This window comes from Rhopilema esculentum, chromosome 10 (genome assembly GCF_057945365.1).
Source record: "Rhopilema esculentum isolate cy_ngs chromosome 10, ASM5794536v1, whole genome shotgun sequence".
In the NCBI taxonomy this organism is placed as follows: Eukaryota; Metazoa; Cnidaria; class Scyphozoa; order Rhizostomeae; family Rhizostomatidae; genus Rhopilema; species Rhopilema esculentum.
The window spans coordinates 11,796,004-11,823,122 of NC_142824.1; the positions used below are offsets into that span (position 1 = coordinate 11,796,004).

Consider the following 27,119-nt stretch of genomic DNA (forward strand, 5'->3'; position numbering starts at 1 on the left):
AATGATGTAAGGCAGCGGTATTGACTTCCATTGCCTTAAAATGATGTTATGTCACTTTTACAATCGCGCGAGGCTTAAATTTGAACATATGGAGTTGAAGAGTAAGAGTTTTTCGTCTCAAAGAACAACAGAAATTGTATTCATGATTTTGTGAATAACTGTTGTGGTACGCTTCGGAATTTTGCTGAAGAAATTTTATGTCAAGTTATTGATGTAAGATTTTAATAGATTCCATTATTCTTTGTTTTTTTTTATAAATTCAAACCAATTCTTTTTTAAAAAAGTAAAAACTTCAACTAGACACATGGCTCTTTAGCCCGTCTCGAGTTTTCCCATGAAAAAGCTTCTCTGCTCTTACAACGTTTTCCCAGCTAATTGTTTCATTGTGTTTGATAACGTTTACACATTCTACGTTATTGCTATTTTCATAGAAGAACTTGAGTTTTAGTTTGAGCTTGATGCCTTTTTTCCATTTCTTCTTCTCGAACTTTTTTTACTGCCGTAAAAGTTCACCCTCGATTCCGTGCATTCTACTAAACAAAAGAGATTTCAAAAACCGCTTTCTCATTCAAATTTTCTTGAATAAGACAACAAATCTTACAATTCCTATAGTTACAAGATTAAATGACAACTATAGGTCCTTTTCTAAGCCTTTGTTTAACAATGAGAGTTTTGTGACGTAAATTCCTTTTACACAATAGTTTGATTCAATGTGAATTATGAGATCGCTTTGTAGTATCTATGAAATGCGAACTGGCACGAACGGGTATTTTGTGGTATAGTAACATGAATGTATTTTCTTGAGAGAGATCAATTTAATGTTTAATGGTATGTATCTTGTTATATATAATCATCTTTTACATTGATTGATGATTACTGTTTATGATCTTTATAATGACCCCCTTTTGTACAAGAAGAACTAGGTTAAGAATTCATCGGAATAAATCGAAAGCAAATTCCAGCTAGTCTTGTCGCATCAAAAGAACCATTCAATGAACACTGATTGAATTTGGGAGTCGTAAAACACTGATGGTGTCTAACGTTAATGACAATGTCTGGGTGCTGAACAATTAACAAGTGAAATGAAATATCAATTTCTTGAGAAGGAAGTATGAAATAATGATCATCAGTGCATTCTGACCCTCCCGGCTCATGCAAGGTTTATTAGATATTCTAAGGAACCCACGCTCATCCATAAACAAAAAAGGGTCGCCCTTATTGACAAGTGACACATTCTATAATCTCATTCATAGATCATTGCAGACGGTTTATATTTAATGAGAATAAAAAATCATACTTTGTTCAGTCTTTTTTACAAGAATCACGATTCTACATTTAAAATGTCTGCAGTGTTCACAGTTTATCATAAAGGTGTTTACAGATGTAATCATATTAAAAAATTCGGGCAAAATCTGTTACTGGTAAAAGTTGATATCCTAGATTTGGAAACTATACATCACCCCTGAAATTCAAGTAATCAGAACTTTGAAATACGGAGCCGATATGTAATGTTTGATGCCATTCATTTAGAGTATTCAGCTTTGCTTGCATTTTATTTTGATGTTCTTTTTCATCTCGGAGATCCTGACGCCCTGATACCAATAACCGCAATAAATATAATTGGGCCTGTATCATTGAGATTTGTAAATCCCTCTGTAGCTCAAACAAGGTTCATTGACAATCAACGAAGTGCATATTTTCATGCTAAAAGTTTATTCTCTATTTTAAAGAAATTTCACGGCCAAAAAAATAAAAAAGCGACCTCTATTCATCATGAATTGTTCGTGATTTGCCCCCCCCCCTGAGGGATTGGAGTTTGCTATACAACAATAGAATTCCATCATCTCCAAATAAGATTACCTCACATCGGGTCCATCCAGTGGCGGGTTTAATGGGGGGCAACTAGGGGCAGTTGCCCCTCCCTCGACGAGTTAAAGCAAGTATGGCGCCCCTTTTTTGGAAATTGTGCGCCCCTTTAGAAGAATAAGAATCAGTTGAAAAAGTTTCTGAGACCAATAGGTTAGTTTGCTTCAAGGATTACTTCAAAGTTATGTTGTTTATTCCGAAAATTGATCTGAAATTGTTGTATACAGCGTTACCTCGTCGTCAATTTTTGAAAATTTTTCAGCGCCCCGACTACCAACTGCCCCTCCTTCAAGGTGCTCTGGATCCGCCCCTGGGTCCATCTACATGGAAAGTTATTAATCAAGTTATCTACAAATTTTCGAAGACCAAAAATTTCATTCCCCAGTATTCGACAGTGTTGATGGAAATGCAATAAAAATAACCCATAATCACTAGATAAATATATCTGCAATGTTGCCAAAGCCTCAGCAGTTAAATACCAAACAGAAATATTCCTCTTCTGATAAATAACTGTTCTGTCAAAGCTTTCTTCTTATAAAAATATTTTACCGCGATGCATAAAAAAGGTCCCGAATATGCAATGACCATGCCTCAATGAAAAATTGAGACCATTGCTTTTTAGGTTCACCTTTTACCGGTAATATGCCGGTAAAGGAATGTTCCCGGTAAGTTTGAAATAAGGAAAGTCTTTGGGTTTTTAAATGAATTAGCGATTGTTAGTTGCTTTGATAAACGTCTATCTGCAGCTAGAATATTATACAAAATATTTTGTAAGAAAAGTTTGTTTGGAAGTTATCATGTTTAGAAATTCATTTTAGATGGATATCTTCTGGGCCTTTCTGAAAACTTGTCAGTTAAAGACCTATGGACTCACATTGCTGTTTGTGATTATCGCCAACCAATGCGTACAACAACAAGGTAAATCACTGAGTCATTGATCTTCAATCTTTTCTCATTTCTTAGAAACGTTTTCCTCCATTGAATTTTCGAAGTTTTTAAAGAGTTAATCAACAATTCCAGACTTGTGTAGTTTTTTCTAAGTATTATATAAATGTTGTTTCCAATGCCCTTCGTTGATGAGAACATTCCTTTTTTTCTTCAAGATTTTAGGCCTCTGATGTTCAAATTTTAATTAGATTTTGGTGAATACAGATTGGCCTTTAGATTCAAAAGTATATTATCATTCCAGTCATGCTGCTAAATGACATTTATGAAATTATTTTTTCTTGCAAACATAGACGTGGGTGCCATTTCAATGACCCCAGTTTTGCTAGAGTGTCAGTTTTGCTCCCCTCCCCCTGAAAAATGAATTTCCGCCAGTGGGAATAGGCATTTGTAGACAAACGAGGGTCATCTCCACGAGTGAAGGCAGTTCACTCTTGCAAATAACTGACGAAATTTTCAAGAAAACAAATTGATTTCCAGGGATTTCTAGATAAACAATATGATTTCCACCAAAAGTTGTTCAAGGTCCATAGAGTGATTTTCATAGAATGAGTCTGCCAGTCACAAATAGACTCTTTACCACTGTTTCTGAAAATTTGGGGGACATATCTCCTGTTCCCCCGTTTACTACGTTTATGCTCGTAGCAAATACTTCTTTTTATTTGGAATGAATTCTATTTCAGCAAGTCAGTTCTCTACATGCAAAGATGCACTGAGTAAAACAAATCAAATTAAGGGGACTTTCAACATTACAGTAGGCTCGAGAACTTTGGAAGTACTCTGCGTCAGAGATGAACACGAAATCAGAATAATAGTTTCTCATTCAAGTGCTAACAAAACAATGTACGTTGGGAATACTCACTAAACGACACCTACGGTTAAAAATATATCATATTTCCAAGATCTGGCGGGTATAATTAAACTTGTTGATGCAAAGTACCGATGTGCCCAAAGAGTGGATTTAGATTGTTCATCGTCAAGAATGAGTCGTTATACATGGCTCACCAACAGACATTACGAGAAACTAGATTACTGGGCGGGAGGTCCAGTGAACGGTTCTGGCTGTTCATGCGGTGTCACAAACACTTGTCACATAAAAGGTACAAGCTGTAACTGTGATTCTAATGATCACGTAGTTAGATCAGATGATGGAAAAGTCAACCGAAAGTCAGACTTGCCAATTACATCAGTTATCATTGGCGATGTAGCAGGCTATTGGTCCGTTAAATACAAGAGAATCACGGTTCATCAACTGGAATGTTTTGAAGGTAAAAATCTTAGTTTTCTTTTTCACCTACAATTTCAACATGACAGTATAATGAAAGAGGAAGCCATTCGACAGCGTGTTTTTAAGTCAGCTCTTAAAAAAGCCTTTCAAAACAGGTCTGGCGCTATAGGACGGCTTCGGGGAAATATCTTCCCACATTTTCAAATGTCCCTCCGTTTTTTAATTTTTTTTCATTTTTAAGCAGCTCAGCTTGTAATTATGCATTGCTCTTATATCTCTTATATATCTTATCGTTAATTTATCCCATATATCGTGTGTTGCGCTATGTAATGGCCAGAGGCGTAGCGTGTGGAGGGTGTCACACCCCCAACTTTCAGAGAACTCGTCGGTAGATTTACAATTTTTACAAAATAATTTTATATTTTACAATATAATTGCCAAATGAAAGAAAAGAATCTATGTCGGTAAAATTTGGTTTACATCTCTCACACAAACAACCCCCCCCCCCCAAAGTGAGAAAGGTCACGCTACGACACTGGTAATGGCCATCAGGCAGACATGCTATTTTCCTCCCGAAGGTATCATCTTTAACGACATATTGTTGTTTTTTTTGTATATAGACATTAACGTATGCAAAAAATTTCCAGATCCTGGGTACAACGAAAAATTAACATCACTTTTCTTACTGGATCCTAATCGATAACCTTCTTACTTTGCACCCTACTTTTTAGAGATTGCCCCAATTTCCTACCTGTGCCCTTCAAACTGCGAATATGTTTGTTTGCAGATATAGATGAATGTGCCCGCAAGGACGTCTGCCATTCGAATGCAACTTGTCACAACACTCCAGGATCCTACAGCTGTACTTGTAAGCCTGGCTTCACTGGCGATGGGAGAATCAGTTGTTCAGGTACTTTGACGAAAGACGAGTTAGTCAAAGGTGTAAACCCTGGTTTCTCTCAATGTGTCTCCTCTGATTAATAGAATTTTTAGGAATTAGGTACACTGTTTGTTAAAAGATAAGAAAGAAAGTGTTTTTTAAAAGATTAGAAATTTTGTTCGAGATTTTCCTCAAACAAAAATTTAACAAAAGAGCAGTATTTTTTGCAAGTTTGTAAATGAGTAAGTAGCACAAATGATTAAAGTTGGGTCCTGAAGCCATTTTAATCAGCAAGATTTTTTGTTTTCGAATTTCATTAGATCAAGAGGAGATTTAAAACAATTTGTTAGATGTTAGCCTTGTAGCTCGAGATTATCTCGTACTTTAACATTAGAAGTCTCCATGTTGTAACATATATTTTAGAGGCGTTTATTCCTAGAGGGGAAGTTTGTTTTCCTCATTTAAGGGGGAGGCGTTTACCAGACAAAGAGATCTATTTGAGGCTAGATATCTATAAGGGGATAAGTCTGTGGTATCAGTCGTGTTCTTGAGAATAAAGAGACATTCCTGTTTTCTTAAACAGTTCTTTAGGATTGATACGTCTTATTCAGCTTGAAATTGATAGATCTGTCACTAAAAGCGCCAAAGACAAAATTCAATAGGTATTGTTTTTAATGAAGAAGAATAAAATAGAGAGTTTTTCAGAAGTCTTTCACACGAAACATCAAAATTGGCTTGCAATCATAATCGCTGTAATCCAACTAAAAATGTAATTTAGTTACAGTAAATTGTAAAATTGATGAGCAGGGCAGGTACTATAGAAGGTTCCTACTCTGGCAAAAGCTGCTAAAACATCACAACATATGATGTAATAGACAATATAACATACATTGCAGAGCTATAGTTTTATCTATGTCTGACTATATTGTTCATTATTATCAAAATATCGAAAATATTATTGCTCTTTTGATATCATAATATATCTTTCCAGATATCGCCAAATGCATTGATTTAAATTGTCATGCAAATGCCACATGTCTGAATAAAGATGGAAATCATTTTTGTCAGTGCGTCAAGGGTTTCAGAGGAAATGGAACATTCTGCCAAGGTATGTACCACAGGCTAACGCTACATAGACAAAGACACTCTGTAACACAACTCTGAACAAATAATGAGCCCTAGAGCTCCTTAACTAAAGTTCAGCTTTAGCTAAGATAGTTCGCTCTATGAACAATTAGAGCGTATTCTTTATATTCATAGGGATGTATTGGTGGCATAGGGATGTATTGGTGGGGGCTCAGGGGGAGGGGGAAATCCCCACGTTTTAAAATTTTCGAAAACCGTTGCTTCGCCACAGGTCAGCCATTGACAACTGAACAAGAACAAGAAGAGAGATACAACGACGTGGCTTCAAGGCATTGCAAGCTTTATACGAATAAAATGTTGACATAGTATGTCATATTTAGATGGAAAATGTCTTTTCCTTAAGTTTTCTTACTGAGTCTGTTTACTTGCTGTCTTGTAAAGACAGTTGATTTTTACTCGCTGTTTTTAGAAATGGGTTCAATTATCTGAATCCACAACCGCTCGCTACTATTTACTCTGTCTTACCTACTTTTTAGTAGTTTGTGCACTACATTCTCGATGTTTTTATTTTTCGTGCGTGTTCATGCTATCCAAGAGGAAATGAACATTTTTTCCATAGACGTGCGATACTCATCCTGCAACAGGGCACTTGCAATGAACAATTATGCAGCTGGTAACTACGCACTAACAACAAAAGATGGCCCAGTTGAAGTTGCATGCAGTCTAAGCCAGGATGGAAGGAAAGTTGATACGTTCATTAGCGAAACTGCCAACAAGGAGATCCATGTCTCCAGCAGAAGGGCCGCTGGTTTTAATGTTTATAAAATGGGGTATGGCAGCAGTTTGAGCAGTATCATACAAGTCATTGATGGAGAAGAGATTTGCAAGCAGGAAGTATCTCTTAAATGCTTTTATTCTCGCATCAAAGATTATTCTTGGCTAACAGACAGAAATTGGAGAAAGTTGAGTTATTGGGCTGGAGGTTCAGCAAATGACACTGGGTGTGCTTGTGGAATAACTTCCAGCTGCAGTATAAAGAGGTGGAAATGCAGTTGTGATGGTCGGTCTAAGGTGATAGTGAACGACAATGGTGCGATAACGGACAAGTCTGTGCTGCCAATCACCTCGGTCAATATTGGTGACACAGGATACGTAGACATGGACAAAGTTACAGCCTATAAAAAATTTAGGGTGTGGAACATCAAATGCACATCAGGTAACCTTCTAAAATGCTTGATTACTTTCTCATAAATCATGAAAAGATTCAACGAATATGATGATAGATTTACTAAGTCAACGAAATCGTTGTTCCTTTAGGGTATGGTCGACTTTTTTACCCTTGGCGAAATATAAAACAAAATAAAATAGATTTTACAGTCAAATCCTTCTAAAACCATTCTTAATCACTACGGTACAAAATTCTGAATTTGATAATCGATCAAAAATCTTGTTTTGTTCTATTGGAGCATCTAAACCAGTCCGTTGATAGAAACAAAAAAACGTTGCAAAGATAGACCTGGAACATCCTTGTCTATAAGAACTTCGGCTATTTTAAAGCTCTTGAATATTGATTTCAACGATAGTAGGAAAATCTATTAATGGTGATTTTCTCTTCTCTGTGCTTCGATGGTATCTAGTTAGCTTCGCCATGGTAAACATGGTAATTTTGTCCAGTGGTTTCATTCCTTAGTATTGTATATTTCAAATGTTATTTTACCCCATAAAAAGATTTGCTGTTACAGTTGGTTTGGTGCTTATCTCCGTATGTGCTCGATGCATTTGTGTGATGCTGTTACCCAAGCTGTGTTATTAATTTGCATACTTTGGCGAAGGGTTAACAGTTTGGACATCTTTACTTTATTATCCAGTATGTTAATCAAGTGTATCTCATAAGAATCTTAAAACCATTTCAAAGAGCCGAGGAAGTTAAGATCCGATCTTTATGTATTCATCAATTCGATCTCCAATCTACCATGTTTTTTTCTCTGAAACATAAAACTTGGCGATTTTTTGCAGCTAGAGATTACTGTATTGGCTCCAAATGTCCTCAGAATGCCAACTGCCTTAGTGATGTGCATTCCTACACATGTAAATGCAAAGATGGTTTCATTGGAGATGGAAAAATCAGCTGTGCAAGTAAGAATTATCAGTCTTCCTTGTTTCACGTTTTACATGTTCAATACGAATGGTAAATACCAGTGTTTGGTTGTCTACTGCCTTCAAACAATTCAAATACTAGCTGGCTAATAGCAGTGAGGATATTGTTACTTTTGTTTTAGATATAACAAATTGCATGAACCTTGGATGCAGTCAGAATGCAACTTGCAAAAACGTCAATGGCTCTGAAGGTTGTTATTGCAATGATGGATTTACTGGTAACGGAACCAATTGCGGAGGTAAGACCATATTATGCTAAAAATTGTAAACTACTCTATGCATAATCGAGAAAATCCTCCAGGGAGCCATTTTGAGAAGAATTCTGACGGTGATTAGCTGATGAAATTTAACTTAATTTCTTTTAGTTTGTTCCTATAACTACGAAACCCTGGGCAATCTGCTAAAACCTTTCAGGATCTCTCAGATGTCTTTTTGCTCCTTCGTTACTCATTTTTTGTTTGTTTTAGATGTCAATGAATGCCTTTCTGCCGAGTTAAACAACTGCCCGTATGGCTGTAATAACACCATCGGCAGTTATCTATGCACATGTCCAATTGGATATAAAATACAAAATGTATCAACCTGTGTTGATGTTGACGAATGTGCAGATAAGTCTCATGACTGTCACAAAAATGCTGCTTGCAAGAACACAGTGGGCTCATTTAGCTGCAGCTGCAGAAAAGGATATATTGGAGATGGACGAAATTGTACAGGTACAACGTTTGTTTTAACTATAAGTCTTTTTCAATGCCCGTTTTATTAGACCTCTTTCATAATAGCCCCTTTATCAAAACTGCCTCGGTTTAGTATATGAAAAACCAAAGAAGGTGGTGAGCAAGGTACCGCCAGGCAACCGATTGGTCTGGAGGCAGGCATTGGCATTAGCAGCAAGCAGGGGGTGCAGGGCGGGCAAAATACAAATTTTTAGGCCACGCATTTTTATCTACCAAAAAACGTTTTTTTACCATCAACCGGTTTTGCAAATATGGAATGCTCATATGAATATTCAAAATCATATTGAATACTTCGTCAAAATATTACTCCTCTTTTAACTTTTCTGCCGTGGCGTCACGTTTAGACGTGCCTTCAGATCATGAATACAATCTTGATCTATGATGACAAACTCTAAGCGCTGCAGTCCAGTGCTTTAAACTACAGAGTCGCTTTGCTATAATATGATCTAAAAGAAATATAATTCTAGCTACTTTAGTGGAATGATTTGGGCTTTGTTGGTGTGATATAGAAAGCCAAAATTTGTAAACATTTTTCTTCTTGAAATTTTAGATAACAACTACGCGTCATGTGCGAGAGCGTTACGTACAAACAACAATCAAATGGCGACATATTACCTCAAAGTGAACGGTACTATATTGGAAGTCAAATGTCAAGATAATAGGAACAGTATTTTAACAACTATTGCTCACAAAGATAGTGGAAAAACAATCTACATCACCAACTACGAAAGGGAAGGGAGCTATAAACGAATGATAATGTATGAACAGGACTTTCAAAGTATATTAAAAGTAATTGATGGATCACACAGTTGTCGGCAGTCGGTCAAAGTGGTCTGCAGAGGTTCTCTTATTAAGAGATACTCTTGGCTAACTAACCGGGCCAATGAAAGAATGTCTTATTGGGCCGGCGGTCCTGTAAATGGAACAGGCTGTGCATGTGGAATAACAAACAAATGTGACGTTGCCAACACTAAATGTAATTGTGATGCTAATGATAACACATACCGGACAGATGTAGGATTCGTAACGAGAAAGTCTGATCTACCACTGACTTCGTTTAGCACTGGTGATACTGGTTCAGTGTTGGAAAACAAGGAAATCCTAATTGGCGATATAGAATGCTATTCGGGTAAGTCAGCACAGCCAAAAGCAAAAGCTGAATGCATTGCATATAGTTGCCAATTTGCAATTACTTTGCAGTTCTATAAATAGAGTTGTTACATTCATTCTGAAAATTTGAGTTACCATTCCTATGTTTTGGGTAGCCTGATTAAAGCTATATGAAATTCGTGGGGATTCTTATGAAAATCTACTAGCCTGCTTGATAGAATATGAAATTCCTATCACAGCATACATATTATCAAAGTTTCCTTTTCGTGAAGAAACACTAAATTTTCATTTAGACAGCTTTTTTAAATGACAAAGGTTGTTTTGAAAGGATCCTTGGAACTTGATAGATAAATTTAGGACAGTTACTAGGCCAACAAGAAGCTGCTTAGGGTCTATTAAGTATTTTTGAAATTATTTTAATCTCATTTGTTGCGTTATTTGTTAATAGATATTCTATTTTGATCTTCATTCTATTTTTCAAAAGATGTGGATGAATGCAATGAAACACGTCCGTGTCATGTAAATGCAACATGCAATAATACAATATTATCTTATCAATGTGCTTGCAACCAAGGGTTTTATGGAAACGGCAAGAAAGAATGCCTAGGTAAGTTTCGTTCTCACTTGCTAAATACTTCAAAAGAGTTGTCAATACGCTAAATATTTCTTAACAATTACAGATAACTACCCTTTTCATAGCAAAAATATCTGTGAATTGAGAAAGAGTTCAGTGGCTGGGGGAATTGACTAAAGTTCAAAAGGTTAGTGGTTCGAGCCCCTTACACCCAGATTGATTTTCCTTGATGGAGAATAGTCGCCAGCTCTTTGTATTTCCAGATGTAGAAACTATGAGTTGTGATCACATCGAGTGGAAAATGCAGGACACTGGTCGCTAAACACAGCTTATCAGTGTCCTAAAAACTACTTTCGGGTGCTAGGTAGCAAATACATATCAGGTGCATTTGACCATGTTTCCTGCACGTTGAGTAAAATCGTCAAAATGAATCATTTCTTGACCAGCTAGCAAAGAAAAATTCGCTGTACTACCATATTACTATTTGTTTTAATGTGTGCAGAATCAGCTACAAGCTCTTTGGACGAAGAAGCAACCATATAAGATTCTTAATGAAGATTCTTACTTGAAATGATAGGGTAGTGAATAGGCCCAAATTGTCGAATCTTCTGCTTTAAAGCAATTCAAATATCTGTTGCAATCATTATCTATTTTTGTAGCAACTCAACTAATTTTTGTAGATCCTGTTCAGTGTCAGTCGTTGAACTGTTCAACAAATCAAACATGTGCCAACCCAAATGGAACTCACATTTGCAGATGCAAGGAGGGATTTCAAACTGATAGCCGCAAATGCATAGGTAAGACTTCTCATAGCATTTTGTGCAGGGAACCATGACCAACCTGAAGTTTACAAAAATCTGTTGTGAGGGACAAATCACCCACTAGATAGCTACATAGGTTACGTACCTTTGAATGCAAACCTATCCTCAGCTATCAAATAGCTGAGGGCTAAACCATTTTATAGAAATCTCATAGACCTTTGATTGAAACCGTAGAAATCCATTTGTTTTTGTAGAAATCTGAATACAATTTTAAAAAATTAGGAAAGTCTCTGTTAATTATTTTAACTGCTCTGAAGCATGTACTACGAAAACGCTAGGGAGTACTGAAATCTTTAACACTCCAGCAACTTGATTTTTTGGGACATATGAACATGACATATTTTGTGAAGCTTGTGAAGCTATAATTTCATATCCTTGTTACAGACAAGGACGAGTGCTTGTCACGGACAACTAACGACTGCCAACATCGATGTATTAACACAGTTGGCGGATACAACTGCTCCTGTCATCCAGGATACAAACTGGTGAAACTCACGAATTGCATGGACGTTGATGAATGTACATTGAGAATCCACAATTGTTCAATGAATGCAACATGCAAAAACAACCGAGGGTCATTTTCATGCATCTGTAATAAAGGTTATACTGGTGATGGCTTCAAATGTACAGGTAATATACTGACGTCACAGGATAGAAGTGCCTCTGAGATACTTGATGGTTACTTTCTAAACTACAGCAAGCTAATCTTGACGAAAACAATTAATATATTTAAGAAACAGACTGAGGTTCCTGTTACATTGTTTCGTTTTGATATCATAGAATCAGGCAAACTTTTGATTTCTGTATCGTGACTTGGCACATGAAATTGTAACAGCTTTCTTAACATCCATAGGGTCCCCCGACGAAGGGGGCCGCTCCCCACTTTTTCGCAAAGCAATAGAGCGCTTTTAAAATCTTTGTCATGATTGTTAAAATCTCCCCTGGCCAGCCACTTTCCAACCTGCGTCGGAGCCAATGTAACTTTTTTCAAGACACCATCAATAGATTTTGATGACAATTTTCTATTTACCATTTCAGAGCATAGCTATGAATCCTGCAAGAAAGCTCTTCTCTCCAACAAAATGGTAAATAACATTTACTATCTCAAAGTGAACGGCCACATATTAGAGGTACGCTGTATAAACAGGATTAATGAATTCCTAACTATCATTTCACATAAAGATAGCGGGAGGCTGTTTTATGTATCTGGATACGAAAGATCAGGGAGCTACAAAAAGGCAATTTCATATGCGCAGAACTTTCAAGCTATAACAACAGTGGTAGATCGCTCAAGTAGATGTCAACAGCAGGTGAAGGTATACTGCCGACATTCCTTGATTAAAGACTTCTCATGGTTGAGCAACAGAGCCAACATGAAAATGACATATTGGGCTGGCGGTCCTGCAAATGGAACCGGTTGTGCTTGTGGAATAACAAATACATGTGCTGGTACCAACACTTTATGCAACTGTGATGCTAATGATTATACTTATCGATCCGATTCCGGTTACATAACCAGAAAATCAGATCTTCCATTAACATCCGTAAGCACCGGTGACACTGGTGGCTCGCATGAATACAAAAGACTTTTAATTGGCAGTGTTGAGTGTTTCTTAGGTAAGTGACATATTATCGTTTCTTAAATAGATCTATGTACACCTATCGTTTCTAAAAGGTAAGCGATAAATTTTCATTTGTAAAAGATAAACTTGCAGTGTTAGAGGACGTTTTCTGTTTTTGAGTTTCCTTTTCTTCCAAAACGTCAAGCCAGTTTTAACATGAACTTTGATAATTTTTGCGACAGAATAGCTTCTCTCTAGCATGATTAACTTTTTGCTCACTTTTGATATCCTTCTGAAATATTTTGCGAGTTGAAGCTTAATTTTTAATCGCTTCCAGATGTGGATGAATGCTCCAATGGATTGCACCAATGCAGTTTGAATGCTACATGCACCAACAGCATTGGGTCATATAACTGCCAATGCAAGCTTGGGTTTTCAGGCAATGGCTTGCATTGCATCGACGTCGATGAATGTTTGGAAAACAGTCACAATTGTGACAGCAATGCTGAGTGCTTTAACACGGCTGGGAGCTTCAGCTGTGCTTGCAAAGAAGGATTTTCTGGAAACGGAAGCCTGTGTCAAGGTAGTTCCACTCTACAATGTTCTATTGAAGCCAAATAAAGCTTTATTTGTTCATTTGTGCTGTGTGGGGAAATAAGTTCCCGTTTGCATCTCTATGGGTGCTATAAAAAGTCCAACGAAGTCAGTGGAAGCGCCAGCTACTGCATACTGGGGGATATATGAGTATTACCCATCTGACCAACCCTCTTTTGCCTCATTTCATTGCTTTATACCAAGTGTATTTTCCGTAGGCAAATTTTTAAGAAATATTTTCTTCGCCTTATCAGACGAACTTTATCAGTTTTTAGAATACCTATTTGAATCACGTTTTACTAAAGTTGGAAGGGGGCGTTTCCTCCAAAGAACAGCCCCCCCTGGTGCCGCCAATACTCTCGTTTGGACCAAGATTAATTGCTGGTAATTAAGAGAAAGCCGCGAAATCTCGTTTTGTGATCCTCGTCAACTCAATGCTTCAATTTTATAGAAAAAGATAGACGTACAAATATTGTCACCATGATTGTATCTTTTCACTTCCATAAATTCGTCTCGAGGAAGGTACAGAATAGGTTTTGGCGGTAAGATACATGATAAGGGATTCAGGCTTTTCAATTGCTTTCCAGATGTCGATGAATGCTTTAGTGGATTGCATAATTGCAGTTTGAATGCGACATGTACCAACAGCATTGGGTCATACAATTGCCAATGCAAGCTTGGGTTTTCAGGCAATGACTCACATTGCATCGATGTCAATGAATGTTTGGAAAACAGGCACAATTGTGACAGCAATGCTGAGTGCTTTAACACGGCTGGGAGCTTTAGCTGTGCTTGTAAAGAAGGATTTTCTGGGAACGGAAGCCTGTGTCAAGGTAGGTTTCTAATGTTCTATTTAAGAGATAAAAGTGCTATGTTTTTTAGCTTTGTGCTGATCGAGGCAAAGATCTCCTGTTTGCAACATTATGGCAGTTATGAAAAACTCCTTCTTGTTCATAAAACAGCAAAGAATCCAGGCAGCGAATAGAAAGCCTCAACATCTTTTTCATATGGCTATCGACTTTTTGATTTAGTGTTATAACTGGAAGCAGCGTGGCTATCATGGTGGGGTTAGAGCCTCGTTTCAAAGAATCTGGTCAATTTTGGCGGTAAAATTTGATCTTAATGTGTTTGCATCTTTTATTCGTTTCCCAGATGTCGATGAATGCTCCAGTGGATTGCATCAATGCAGTTTGAATACGATATGTACCAACAGCATTGGGTCATACAATTGCCGATGCAAGCTTGGGTTTTCAAGCAATGCCTCGAAGTGCATCGATATCAATGAATGTTTGGAAAATGGCCACAACTGTGACAACAATGCTGAGTGCCATAACACGGCTGGAAGCTTCAGGTGTGCTTGCAAAGAAGGATTTTCTGGCAATGGAACTCGATGTCAAGGTAAGGCATAAAGTTCAGTGTAAACCACTTAATGTTATTTATTTGCTTCTGGTACCATTTTATATCCGTCTCATACTGGATATCTTCGTCCCCAACTGTATCTCTCCGTCATTTCACCAACTGATGTCCTTGTGATTTTCTAGCTATTCCAAGCACCTCGACAGAACAGCCAACAACAGCTCCAGGTACATTTTCTCTTGAACCTAGTCTGTTTCTTTGTGAATTTTATCATGGATTTCACAAGAAAAGAGGTGAATCCAGATTATTCTATTAAGAATTTCCCCCTTTTACTGTCAATCTTAGACTTGTTTTCTGATTGTTTTCTTACTATTTCATCTTTTCAGAGACTTGCGAGAATCTAAATTGCCAGAATGGTGCAACATGCAGTGTGACGAATGGAAAGCCGGTTTGCAATTGCCCAACTGGTCTGTCTGGCTCCCGATGCACACAAAGTAAGTCATGAATGACTAACTAGCGTTTCATACCGCTTGCTGCTTTTCCCTTCAACCAGCAACACTATTTATCTTAGGCCTCGTTTTCACGAGCACGGGTTTGCTGCTACCCGCCTAAGAGGGTCAACCCCTCTACGGTCAAATCTCTTCAAATGCTTCCATGGTAACAGTAGCCAACCCGGATCATCCCCACCTAGTCAGGTTCTTAATGGTAGGGCTGACCCGTTGAGATCATCGGTCTTAGCCTTGGCCAAACGATTCGATCTTTTGCTCGATCTTTTTCTTGACATTTGATCTCAAAATCAAGCAAATTCGAGCATGGATGGCCAAACGGTTCGATCTTTCGCTCGACTTTTCACTCACGCCAACAAAATGAAGGCAAAGAAACGCAAATCGGCTGTCATGTTTATCTTACATGCAAATGTCCTTTTACAATCTCTTGACGAACGCAAGCGACATAAGGCCCTGTTCGTTCATTTGATGCAGGAACCGCCATTAAATACTTATTTCGTTCAAGCAAATTACCATTTTCAGGCATACTTTTGTTTCTTTTGATTAATTCCATTCTGAAAATGGAATTCATCACTTTAAGAGGCCTCCTGGGCCTCGAGGCCCCAGGGTAGTAAGCTTCCCTGCCCCCTTTTGGCTGCCCCGCTCTCGAATAAATTAGCTCCTTTAAAAATAACTAAGCATAAGAGATGATAACTGCGCACGCGCTTACTCGACTCACTCGATAAGGTGGCCAAACGATTAGATTTTTCACTCGATTTCTTGTTGAGTAAAAAATCAAATGAAAAATGGAGTCGTTTGGCCGGTGAAGTTGGGTCAACTAAACCGTGTAAACACTTTACGTTAGCTAACACAATAAGCTGACCCGGGTGATGTCAACCCTCTAAAGAAACCAGCTGACCCGGGCACGTGTAAACGTAATTTTTTTACTGTTGCTTGTTGACCTGACTTGGCGTGGAATCTAGCCCAGGCTCGTGTAAACGGGGCCTTGGAATGTTCAGAATCACGGCTTAGAAACGATGTACAACAAGACTTACATATGCCTATGGAATTCTCTCGACCTCTAAAAGGAGGCTTTTGCCAATAAGTACCCTTTTCAAGCTAACGATAGCCATATTTTTCACAATTTGACCCTCGCTATACATGCAAAGAAAATTTTTACACGGAAAAATCACCAACTAGAAAGGTAACAATCGTGCTCTATCTTTCAACATTATATGAGGGTCTAAATCATGGAATTGTAATATAGGCCTAATTTTGGTTTGCAGCGACATCCTTTGCATATTACTTTAAATAATGTCATGAACTCTTCTCATTGAGTGCTTTGATGGCTGTCTGTCATATGATATTTTTAGTGAATCGAAGAGTTTTCCTGAAAATTTAACAATTCTTTCTTTATGTTGATTACAGAGGAAATTACAGTAGCTGGAAAAATCACGCTACCCACTGTATCTTTACATGGATCGGCAGTAAATTTAAGCGACACCAATGTTCAAGATGATCTTCAAAACCTTTCGTCACCATTGGCACAACAGCTTGTCAATGTCTTCCAGCCAGAGGTACACTTTGCGTCACTTTTTCCATTTCGTCTAAAAAAGTCATTTTTATTTGTGTTGCCTTTCTTAATGTCTAGGCATGTGTCTAGGGATGTCGACCACTCTTAGGCTATAGAGATATTGCTTAGGACAAATATCAAATAGATATCCACTTAACATTCACGCAAAGGCTTTGACAGACGTAATACTTCGTAGCTTTAGATGTTTCTGGTACTTGGTGTGATGCAAATAGGCAGAGGATTTATGAAGAATTAGAACGGGAAATCATGTACAACAGAAGATTGTACATAAGGCCTTGGCTACACCCGGTTACATTTTTGATGACATCCATCCCAGGCCCTATTTCAACATACTAAGTAGGGAGGCTTGCCCCTGTAGCCCCAGTGACTTTCCATTGTTTAAAACAACAGGCTATTGTCCTCCTTCATATAAACAAGATTTGTCCCTGCAGCTAATTTCCTTCGGAAAAGGCTAAGATTCTTCCTAAAATTAATTTAACTATAACTACAAACCTGAAATTTCAGAACAATCTTTTCCTGATTTGTACTTTCAAAATAAACTGCGTTCGTGGAATTGCCTTGGAGAAGAGATTGAATATCGAAAATCTTTTTTCTACACGAGGTGTGGCCTAGCCAAACACAAATTTCAACGATGTGACGAAAAAGAGACATGAAATTAGTTCACATTTAGTCTTAAAAGCTGTTCGTCCTTGTGAATTTACATTTTGGTGTCCATATATTTCAGAATTTCTTGGTCTACTTTTGCTGAATAGATTTTATCCCCTCTCATCTCCTCATCTCAACCTTGATCCGCCTTTACAAGTTCTAAGTAGATAACTGCGCCTCAAGCATCACAAGACAAAACTCTCAATAAGTACAGCAAGGAGCACTTCCCAAACGGCAGATTTGCAAGTAAAGGCCTAAAGGAGCTGACCTCCAAAGGAACAAAAGTGACAAAGTAACTCAAGTGTCAAAGCCTAAACGTGACAATAATCAAATATGACACAGCTCAAGGATGCAAGTATTCAAAAAAGATATTTGTGCGTCACAGGTCTATGAAGAGCATACTTAAATTCATGTTAATTTGAATTTCTAGGTTAATTAACTTGTTTGTGTTTTTTATTGCAGTTGGAGCAAAAGTTGAAGCGATCAAATAAAGATGTGGAAAGGGTTGAGATAACATCATTCACGTAAATATTTGGTTACTTAAAAATAACAAAGCAGCACAATATGTAAACAAAATTTTTTGCTGGTTATATTTATTATATTCAAACAATTATCAATCCAGGTCATGGATTAACAACTTTAGTCCTCAATGATCATCTTCGGGTTAGCAATTAGATGCCTCTTGCACTACTATCCTCCGCAGAGGCTATTGGGGAGGGAGATGGGGATTGATAAATGGTGAAGCTGCGGACTCTTGCAGCTCCTCCATCTTTTCTTTTCTTCTGCAGTTCCTTTCATCGTATCCTTTTTCCTCCCAATCTTCCTCCCCAATAGCTTCTGTGGAGGAGGGTACCTCTTGCACACTCGACACACGTAAAGGGCGTTTAATAGTATAAAGCTGTGTGCACCTTTCCATACTGGACATTCTGACAGAGTCCAGATAGGTGTTTATCCTTCCAATTAACAATTTCCTAAAGCCATAAAAACCTTTCAAAGAAAAGCAGGGAAAACAAAGCGGCGTCTCACTCACTTTGTTGGCAAATGAGGCCTGAACACCTCCTTAGAGCGAAAAAGCTAGCAATAGCACTGCGTACACCCTCTTAATTTAAGAACAAGTTAAGAACAATCCAGCCTCAGATTTTCGAAAAAATTAAGAACAAAAAGCCTGAACTTAAATTTACTGGTTCTTATAAAAAAGAGTGTATTTCCTAAAAAGTGAACGGACAATGTCAACGAACTGTTAAATCTTCGTTAACTCTTCAAGTATCTTCCTCAGTTTAGATGTTTTAAAGCATCTTTCTTGGCAATTTATAAATTAACGACACCGTGTTAAACAAATATTTTCATGCAGGGTAGGAAGTCTTATTGTGGATTTCAAGATTATACTAAAATCAAGTGCTGATATCGCACATTTGCAAAGTAACCTCAGCCTTCTTATTGGTGGAACGTTGGGAGGATCATCGATTTCAAATTTCACAGTATCAGGTATAATAACATGTATTTCCCAAAATATTTTGAGCAATAGCTTTGAGAAATTTTATGGTAAGGTCCTACAGTTCCATGCAGCGTAAATTACTTCTATCATTAGTTTTTTGTAAGGAGAAGCCAAGTGATTTATTTACGCTGGTAAAAATGTTTAATACTTACAAGAACCTATAAGCTGGTCACTTAGCAAATTTGAAGTCATTTAATACCATTTGAAGACATGAAATTATCTAAAACCATTTGAAGACTTTTACCATTGAGAGTATGCTTTGTGAGTTTTTTTCCGATTCTAGTAAAAAAACAAAATAAAAGATCCTTCTTTGTGGTCCAGCTTTGTTTTAGATGCAAATGCAAAGAAGAAACGTACTCCACCAATTCTGTGATATTGATTGAATTACTTACTGCAAACAAGCCAAGGGTAAAACAGCATAAACGTTTCTGAGCTTTGAAATTATTAATTGGTGTTGTTCTGTTTCCTATAACTGAATTTTGATTCATGACTCAAGATTCAAACAAGCCCCGATTTACAGTCCAATAAAAGAGGAAATAACAAAATTAAAGTTACGATAACGAAAGACAAAAACAAAAAATGTGTAATGAAAAGGAAGATAGCCCATCTGTGTTTCTTTACGAAATAACAAACTTACATTAGGAGGGGGAAATAGTTTAAATTTATTCTCAAGTTTTTGTCCTCAAAATAACGAATGGAAATATGGTACTTTAATCAGTGTTTTCTGATAGCCAAATTTGACTTTTTGGATTTTCATGGACAAACCCCCCAGTCTTTTATAATATTGGGTCCTTCTAGCCATGAAACTAAAGCTTGACGCTTTATTTTCTGTCACTTTATGGAGTTTTATTTTTTTTAGATTTTGATGAATGTAGCTCAGGAAGCTATTGCCACAAGAATGCAAAATGTACCAACGTTGTAGGATACTTTAACTGTCAATGTAAATCTGGCTTTACTGGAAATGGATTCGTTTGCACTGAAAACGAAGAAGGTAAAAGAGAGTTTTAATCACTTTTTACGTTTAAATGTGAAGGACAGGACAGTTCTAAAGTGCTCCCAGTTTCATTCTGTTTGAGCCGGATAACAGTTGCCTTCATCGGACTTCATTGGTTCATTTTTATCTATCATAAAACAAATGTTTAAAGTCCTATACCTGCTTTCGGTGTTTGGCTTCAAAGCTTCAGTGTTGAAATTGATCTCCAACAATTTTTTAGGAAAGATAAATCATCATAATCTTCTTTATACAGACAGACTATATCTTATAAGCACTTACACGGTATACTTAGATCTTTGTTATCCAGCTTAGCTTGATTAAGCGTGAATCTCCGAGCTGCACCTTAGAGCATCTCAATCCATAGCAAATTTCCTTTGGCTGCATAACTCTAAATTAACAAAGCAGGTATATGCTTAAATGCCGTTTTTCATTTCCAATCTATACTCCGGTCTCCGAGAGAGGAAAATTGTGTAATTTTCGTTTTTTGCATATGTGTGATGCAGAACCCTTTGAACTTCGCTCGTCGATTGCATTTTGTACTAAGAAACAAACTATATTTTCATAGCATGTTCATCAGCATTTATTTGTGTTAATCATATTTTTTACTAGGGTATACAAGATTGGCCATTATACTGGTGGTTGTTATCTTGTTGATACTGTTTATAGTCCTTATCGTGTATGCTGTATGGCAAAGAAAGAGAAGCAAAACATCTGGAAAATGGCATATGAAGTAGGTTCGACTTATCAGCAAGCTACCCACTGATAGTCCCTTTATGGCTTAACTACTTTCCAAACAGAGTAAAGCTACTTTTGAATGCATATGTGGGTCGAATGTTTGATTATATATAAAAGTTCCTAAGGCAGTATCGTAACTTATATTTGTGATTGAGTGGGGAAGGGGGGGGGGGGAGGATACATGGTTCATCCAGACCTCCCTAGAATATTTTTGTCCCTGCGAGCACAAACTGTTTTGCAAAAGGTGCCTGTAATATTTTTCCATATATAATGCGTAGAATGTGAATTTTTTGAAAATAAGAGACATAAAGTAAGATTTAATGACTCATCATACATAAATAGGTCCAGCAGGCAAATTGATTTCTATTTGGGAAAGCCGGTAGTTTGTTTGCTTCGGGAACAATGACAGAAACACGACATTCGGTTTCATTTCTTTTACACGAGTCACTCAAAGACCAGTAAATTTTCAAAGAACTGTAAAATTACTTTAGAATTATGATGGTTTTATTAACAATAATAGCATTATGGAGTTTATGTAAACTTTAGCTGACGACAAAAAAGGAAATTTTGCCATTATTTCTTTATTCGCTCCAGAATATTTGCAGCGATTGAGTCCACGAATGAAATGGCAGTTGGTTTCATTACTTGATACTGTTTGTTCTTTGCACTGCACTGCACTGCACTGCACTGCACTGTACTGTACTGTACTATACTATACTGTACTGGACCCTGTTCACACGGGAACGATTGCGTACCGTTTCATATCGTTCCGTTCCCGTCTGAACAGTGTTGGAACGGTACGCAATCGTTCCCGTGTGAACGGGTCTTAGATAACTGATTGGACATTTTTACGAAAGTCTTAATGGGAATCTATGCCAATATTGTTTCTTTTTTCAGACAATTCAATGAGCGTGGTATTGCACTTGTAAGTTTGGACCCTATACCATTAACCTTTGGAAATGGTATCAAGACAGAAACATTTGAAATGGAAAAGGACCAAGAAAAGATTTCGGAAATGCCAACTTCCTTCTATGGAAGAAGTAATGTAATCGATGAAGACTGAATAACCTCATAATCAAGATAACTAAATTGAAAAAGTTTTTACTTGTTGTTAAAGCTTCAGTATTTAAATCATACCTCATAAAAATCATGTACTTAAAGTTACGAATATTTTTGCATATTCCTCATTAAACGCTTATTACAAATTCATTTACCATTGCCACAGGAGAGGGTTTTTGCAAATTTTGTAATTTTGTAAAATAATTTTTTGTCAGATAATTTTGTTCTCAATATATCGTGATAGTAAACTGTAATATTGATTAATGAGCTTGTTTTTATTACTGCCGGGGATATGCGGTGAGAGAAGTTTTGGGGCACTAGACACAGTTTTTTTGGTAAAGTGTCCTCAACATCCCTTCCTCCCTTTCTAAACAATATTGCTTCATGTAATTTTTGACTTCAGGCTATGTCCAATCGACACCTGTCAGATTGTTATGACATTTCACTCAACACCAAAAAAATTTTGGAGGAGAGGGCATGCGGTGTCAGCATTTTCTACTGGAAATTTGTAATTCTTAAATACAACAACAAATTAAAAAAGGAAATATGCCAGAAATTGTTGCCATAATTTGCTTCTTTCATACATCAACGGAAACATTTGATTTAATTTGTTTTAGCTTAGACAATTCGATGTTGCACGAACTTGAAAATTGCACGAAATGCCGGATCTCTCTTAGACTCTCCAATTAGGTGAGCGGTGGCTGATTAGTAAAAACAAGACAACCAATCAGACGCGTCTTTCTTCCTCTCACGTTACCTTCGATCCAAACCTGGATATAAATTTTCAGCTTACATTCGGTCATTATCTGACGCTTATTCTCTGAAAAGTGTTGGATGAATAAATGCTCAAGCATGCTATTTTTCCGGTATGTTCAACTACTGTTTTTGTAAAAATTAAAGTTTCTCTAGGTACAGATGAAGGATAATAAGGGATTGTTCAATCTTATTAAAAAGTTGGTTCATTTCGGTGTCATGAGCCTTATATACCTGGCTCCTAACCTTTAATTCATCTTACCTGCTTTTCTAAGTAATTGGTGGTTTGGTGTGTTGCTCTCTTAAGTGCAAAATCTCCATAAATACTCTTCAAGGAAAATTGTAGCACGAGGGGAGGTGGTGCAATAAGCTTCCCTTTGAGACAAAATTCCGTTTTTGCCATGTCAGGCAATATGACTTTGGCATCCTCTTGAGCACAATAACTAGCAAAGGCCCTGATCAAGAGCAATAGTATAGATACCCATTGAAATACCAACTTAAATCTGCGGTGAAATAAAAATTATCTCACTACTAGTTAACTGACCTTACTCAAATCTTGAATAAAAGTCCATAACTGCTTGTGAATAAACACAGAAGCAGAAGTAGTTTGTCCGCTAGATAACAAAATTTGTGTATCACTGCAAAATGCTGGTTCTGTTCTTATGGTTACGTCACCTTCAGTCCATTCCCATATGTTTGCCATAGGCCTTTCATTTTTGCTAAAAGGGAGAAAAATTTCCATATTGAAAGGCATGTGACTTCCTGTTGCTTGCTAGAGTTGGTGATCAAAGAGGTTTAAAAGAATGAAAGGGTATTACCAATTTCAACTGAATAAAACAAGCACAACCAGCAAAAAAAACAAATAAAATTTAATATAGCAGATTCTTTATCGCAAGGTAGTATTTGAAATAATTTAGCAATTTACGCAAAAGTGCTTTTCATCGTTTTAAAAAGTCCAAAAAACAAAAAAGAGACCGTTTTCTTTAAGGCGTTTTTTCTTGTTTTAACAAATTCAAAAAACTGTACTTAGAAACATTCCAAAATACCTTAAAATCAGGCACAGTCTGCAAGCTGATTCAACTGAAACCCTACAGCAGTAGCCAAGATGACAGGAAGAAAAAGACAGACTGGCAATAGACTTCTCTTTCTTGTCATGGTGATTGCCTGAGGTAGATAGTCCAGCTAAAGTTCTGCACTTGGCACACATCGGCTCATACTTGATGTTGAAGGCTTCTTTATCTTGTAAAGCTGTTAAAGTGTAATCATCTGGATTCTGTTTACCTAGAACATTGGTGAACATGTTTCAGGCTTAGGTTTCAAATCAAAACGATTTTTACAGATAATACTCAGATTAAAAGTGCAGGACTGAAAACCACCTGAAGATTCTGAACAGCTTGGAACCAACTTATAGCAAGGTATAAAAATGTATATTGAAATATTTATTGTAGGTTTTTCTAGTTTCTACAACTATGGAAGGCATTGAGATTTTATCAAAATTATGATAAAAATAGAGAGCATACCTAAATATACTGTGTTGTGATATTTGTGCAGCAGTACTATTGATGGCCCTGAGACTGATCACATCAAGTACTTCCTACTGATCATACTGATTTCTCAACAATCAGTTTTAAATAAAGGATGCCAAAATCACAAAGAAGGAAAAAAGGAAGCCTATTTTCCAAGACTCAATGCCTTGAACTTAAGAAATTGAATTATTCTTACCACCAATGAAACTTACTTAAAAAGAAGCTAAAACTCAAATGTAACTTAACTGTTTGGGTAAAAGAATTGAATACTTACAAGCTTTGGCAGAAAATACTTTCAATTCTTTGTACCACTGCCTCAACAAAGGGTGAACAGGTACATTGTCAACAAGGAAGTTGTCTACAAAAAACATTTTGTGTGGTTAAGCCTTGCATTTTTTCAAATAAAGAATGAACAGAAAAAATTGTTGAGAACTAAAGTATGAGTTACCTGAAAAATCTTAAATTTATAAAGTCAATGTTGTTACCTTGATAAACAGGTTCCCTTTTCTACTTCAAAATGAATGAATATGCTCAAGAGTCTGTATGTTTGGTGAAGATTATATTCATTGCATTCTTCAAGTGACAAAAACAGGTTGAAAACCTAGTCACTCAACACTTTGAAAGACAACCAGGGGGTGCAATTGATCCATCCAGGATGTATTCTCCTTCCCCTATGTTTAACTAATTTCTAAATAATTGAATGACACATTGTTTTCATGCTCATTGGTGTTTGATGTGCCACAAGCTTGATGGATTGCTTTGTTTTGCTGACTAATAGCATTTTTTCGAAAGAATAATAAACAAGTCACTCTGATGGCATTCTATGTTGGTTTCTATGATGTGTTTTTTTATCAGATTTTGATGAACAGCAAAATTGACCAAGCATGACACATTGTTTTGTTTAGGTAGACCACTACCATTGTTTTGGTAGATCAAAAAAGTATGACAGTGCTCAGTATTGTTAAGCATAATCATAAGAAAACTAAAACAAGGATAGAAGATAGGCACAAAATAGATCAACTAGATTGATCTGTGCTTGCATACCTCCATGTAAAAAGTGTTTCCTTCTAATTTGGTTTAAAAGTTTCTTTTCAGTCCGATTTGCAAGCTCTTTGTAGTTGTCAGCAACATCAATTGCCAATTTTCCAAGCAGTCGTGCACTTTAAATAAATCATAAATAACAATTGTATTGCAAAAAACGAAATTCAGAAGGTGTCTTAAATCAAAGAGTTATCTTAATTTTTTAATATAGACTAAATTATTATAGACTGTAAATTGGTACTAACAGTCTAGTCCTAGAAGAACAATAGCCAGATACTCTCACTTTACTGTTTGCAAAAGCAGACCAAGAATTAGAACAGGACACAAAAACTGTTTAACATTCTTTCTTTCACTTTTCTTCTCTATTTTAAATTTCCTTTACCTTGTTATTGCTAGGAAAGGTTTCACACAAATGAACACATAATATAAAAGAGTCTGTTTACCATCAGCATTACAAATTTAACATCTCTCACAGCACAATAACTGGCAAATACCTTGGAGAAGACAGGCCCTTGAGAGTATCTATGGTTTGATCAGACTGCTCTTGATGAAATATATCTTTTATTCTATCTGCTACATCTTGCTTGCTACAGACAGGATACTTTTCAAGCTGTATAAGTTGATTTAATTTCAAATTCTGAAGATCTTGAATAAGTATCTCTTCCTATAAAATACAAGGATGTAATAAATTAATTTCCAATTCTAATCAAGTAAATATAAAGGTTGAGACACTAATAGATAGATGATTGGAAAACATGTATGATTTTGGCTATGTAAGGCTGCTAAGGATCTAAAAAATTATCTAGAAAGAATTTGTGATGTCTCTGAAAACAGAGAATTGTGGAAAATATTGACTGAATACATTTGCAAATTAGCTGGTGATGAGAAACTGTTTCAAGCACCTTCAAATTGATACAAGTTCAAGTTTAATTCATTATCAATCAATCCTAATTACAAATCATACTCAAAACTCTACAACTAAGATACATTACAACACTAAGAACTAAAGACTAACAATACTAAAAACAAATCAAAAAATTACTTTAAATGATTGAATTAAAAATTGACTGATTAAGGAGGAGCTCTCTAAGTAGGTAAACTAGAGAGAGCCCCCCCCCCCCCATAAAAAACAAAGAACAAAAAATTATTTTAAAAACAAAGACATGTTTCAATTTTGAAAATGAATGAAAAGGGTGGTGACCTGCGAGCAAAATCATTTGAACTGCAAGCATCACACTCCACTCACATACACGTGACTTATGGAATAATAATACATGACTTGATTGTGGGTCATTGCAATAACAACAAGTCAAGAGTACCTTTGAGCATATGCTAGTTTTCCTGGGCCCCTACAAAAATTCATTTATTCTACTTAAAAATCTCACAACTCAAAAAATATTATTTTGGGATTGTAAAAAAAGGAGTCAGGAACAAGGCAACACCACGCGAGAATCCAATCCAATGTAATAAGATAGAATTTTGAAATAGATTGAATTTAATGAATACTTATAAAAAACAAGTTACTTGCAATGCATAACAGCTTCAATGTAATTTTTCCAACAGGGTGATACCCTACGTATCATTGCAAACGTAACATTACATTATAATCAACATAATCAAAAACAGATGATCTGGTTGTTATCGTAAATATTTTTAATAATTATTTTTTATTGGGAGTTAAGTAGGTGAAAATAAAATGCAATACACCCAGTGATTTTAGTAACATTATTGTACTGGTCATTACTAAATTTTGTATACTTTCCTCGGATATATACTTTGATGCAGAATCCTGCTTTTCACACTTTTCCTTTACCATTCCCGCCATTTTGAAAATCTCATACAGTTGAATTGGATCCTATTGGTGACTGATTACATAAAC

The 27,119-nt window shown here is 36.5% G+C and overlaps 2 protein-coding genes across 4 annotated transcripts; one reads left to right on the top strand and one right to left on the bottom strand.

Annotated features, from left to right (window-relative positions):
* Nucleotides 1-2,536: 2,536 nt before the first annotated feature.
* On the top strand, nt 2,537-22,721 carry LOC135684031 (uncharacterized). 3 transcript variants are annotated; one of them, XM_065199480.2, is made up of 24 exons: nt 2,537-2,784; nt 3,495-4,079; nt 4,827-4,949; nt 5,911-6,027; nt 6,625-7,221; nt 8,022-8,141; nt 8,285-8,401; nt 8,630-8,875; nt 9,447-10,025; nt 10,491-10,613; nt 11,261-11,377; nt 11,786-12,031; nt 12,440-13,018; nt 13,301-13,546; nt 14,145-14,390; nt 14,710-14,955; nt 15,099-15,140; nt 15,300-15,407; nt 16,827-16,975; nt 18,100-18,161; nt 18,989-19,122; nt 19,992-20,123; nt 20,736-20,856; nt 21,759-22,721. In XM_065199480.2, the coding sequence occupies exons 2-24, from the start codon at nt 3,794-3,796 to the stop codon at nt 21,922-21,924; spliced, it is 4,902 nt and encodes a 1,633-aa protein (XP_065055552.2). In that variant the 5' UTR covers nt 2,537-2,784; nt 3,495-3,793; the 3' UTR covers nt 21,925-22,721. The 3 variants fall into 3 exon arrangements, with proteins under 3 accessions (XP_065055552.2, XP_088967144.1, XP_065055559.2); XM_065199487.2 differs by lacking the exon at nt 2,537-2,784 and having other exon boundaries at nt 3,281-4,079; XM_089111018.1 differs by lacking the exons at nt 19,992-20,123; nt 20,736-20,856; nt 21,759-22,721 and having other exon boundaries at nt 18,989-19,525.
* Nucleotides 22,722-23,132: 411 nt separating this feature from the next.
* LOC135684118 (uncharacterized) lies at nt 23,133-27,112 on the bottom strand. The gene is made up of 6 exons (XM_065199528.2): nt 26,999-27,112; nt 25,735-25,900; nt 25,244-25,359; nt 24,474-24,557; nt 23,720-23,954; nt 23,133-23,392 (listed from the first exon to the last, which is right to left on the bottom strand). Exons 1-6 carry the CDS (start codon nt 27,063-27,065, stop codon nt 23,209-23,211), a joined length of 852 nt encoding a protein of 283 aa, XP_065055600.2. The 5' UTR covers nt 27,066-27,112; the 3' UTR covers nt 23,133-23,208.
* Nucleotides 27,113-27,119: the final 7 nt, after the last annotated feature.

Coding starts and splice junctions, on each gene's coding strand:
- LOC135684031 (XM_065199480.2), top strand. CDS start 3,794: ATGAGTCGTTATACATGGCTCACCAACAGACATTACGAGAAACTAGAT. Junction 8,142..8,284: donor TGGAAAAATCAGCTGTGCAA/GTAAGAATTATC, acceptor CTTTTGTTTTAG/ATATAACAAATTGCATGAAC. Junction 14,391..14,709: donor GAACGGAAGCCTGTGTCAAG/GTAGGTTTCTAA, acceptor TTCGTTTCCCAG/ATGTCGATGAATGCTCCAGT.
- LOC135684118 (XM_065199528.2), bottom strand. CDS start 27,065: ATGGCGGGAATGGTAAAGGAAAAGTGTGAAAAGCAGGATTCTGCATCA. Junction 25,901..26,998: donor AAAGTATATATCCGAGGAAA/GTATACAAAATT, acceptor TTTTATAGGAAG/AGATACTTATTCAAGATCTT. Junction 23,955..24,473: donor AGTATTTTCTGCCAAAGCTT/GTAAGTATTCAA, acceptor CCAATGTTCTAG/GTAAACAGAATCCAGATGAT.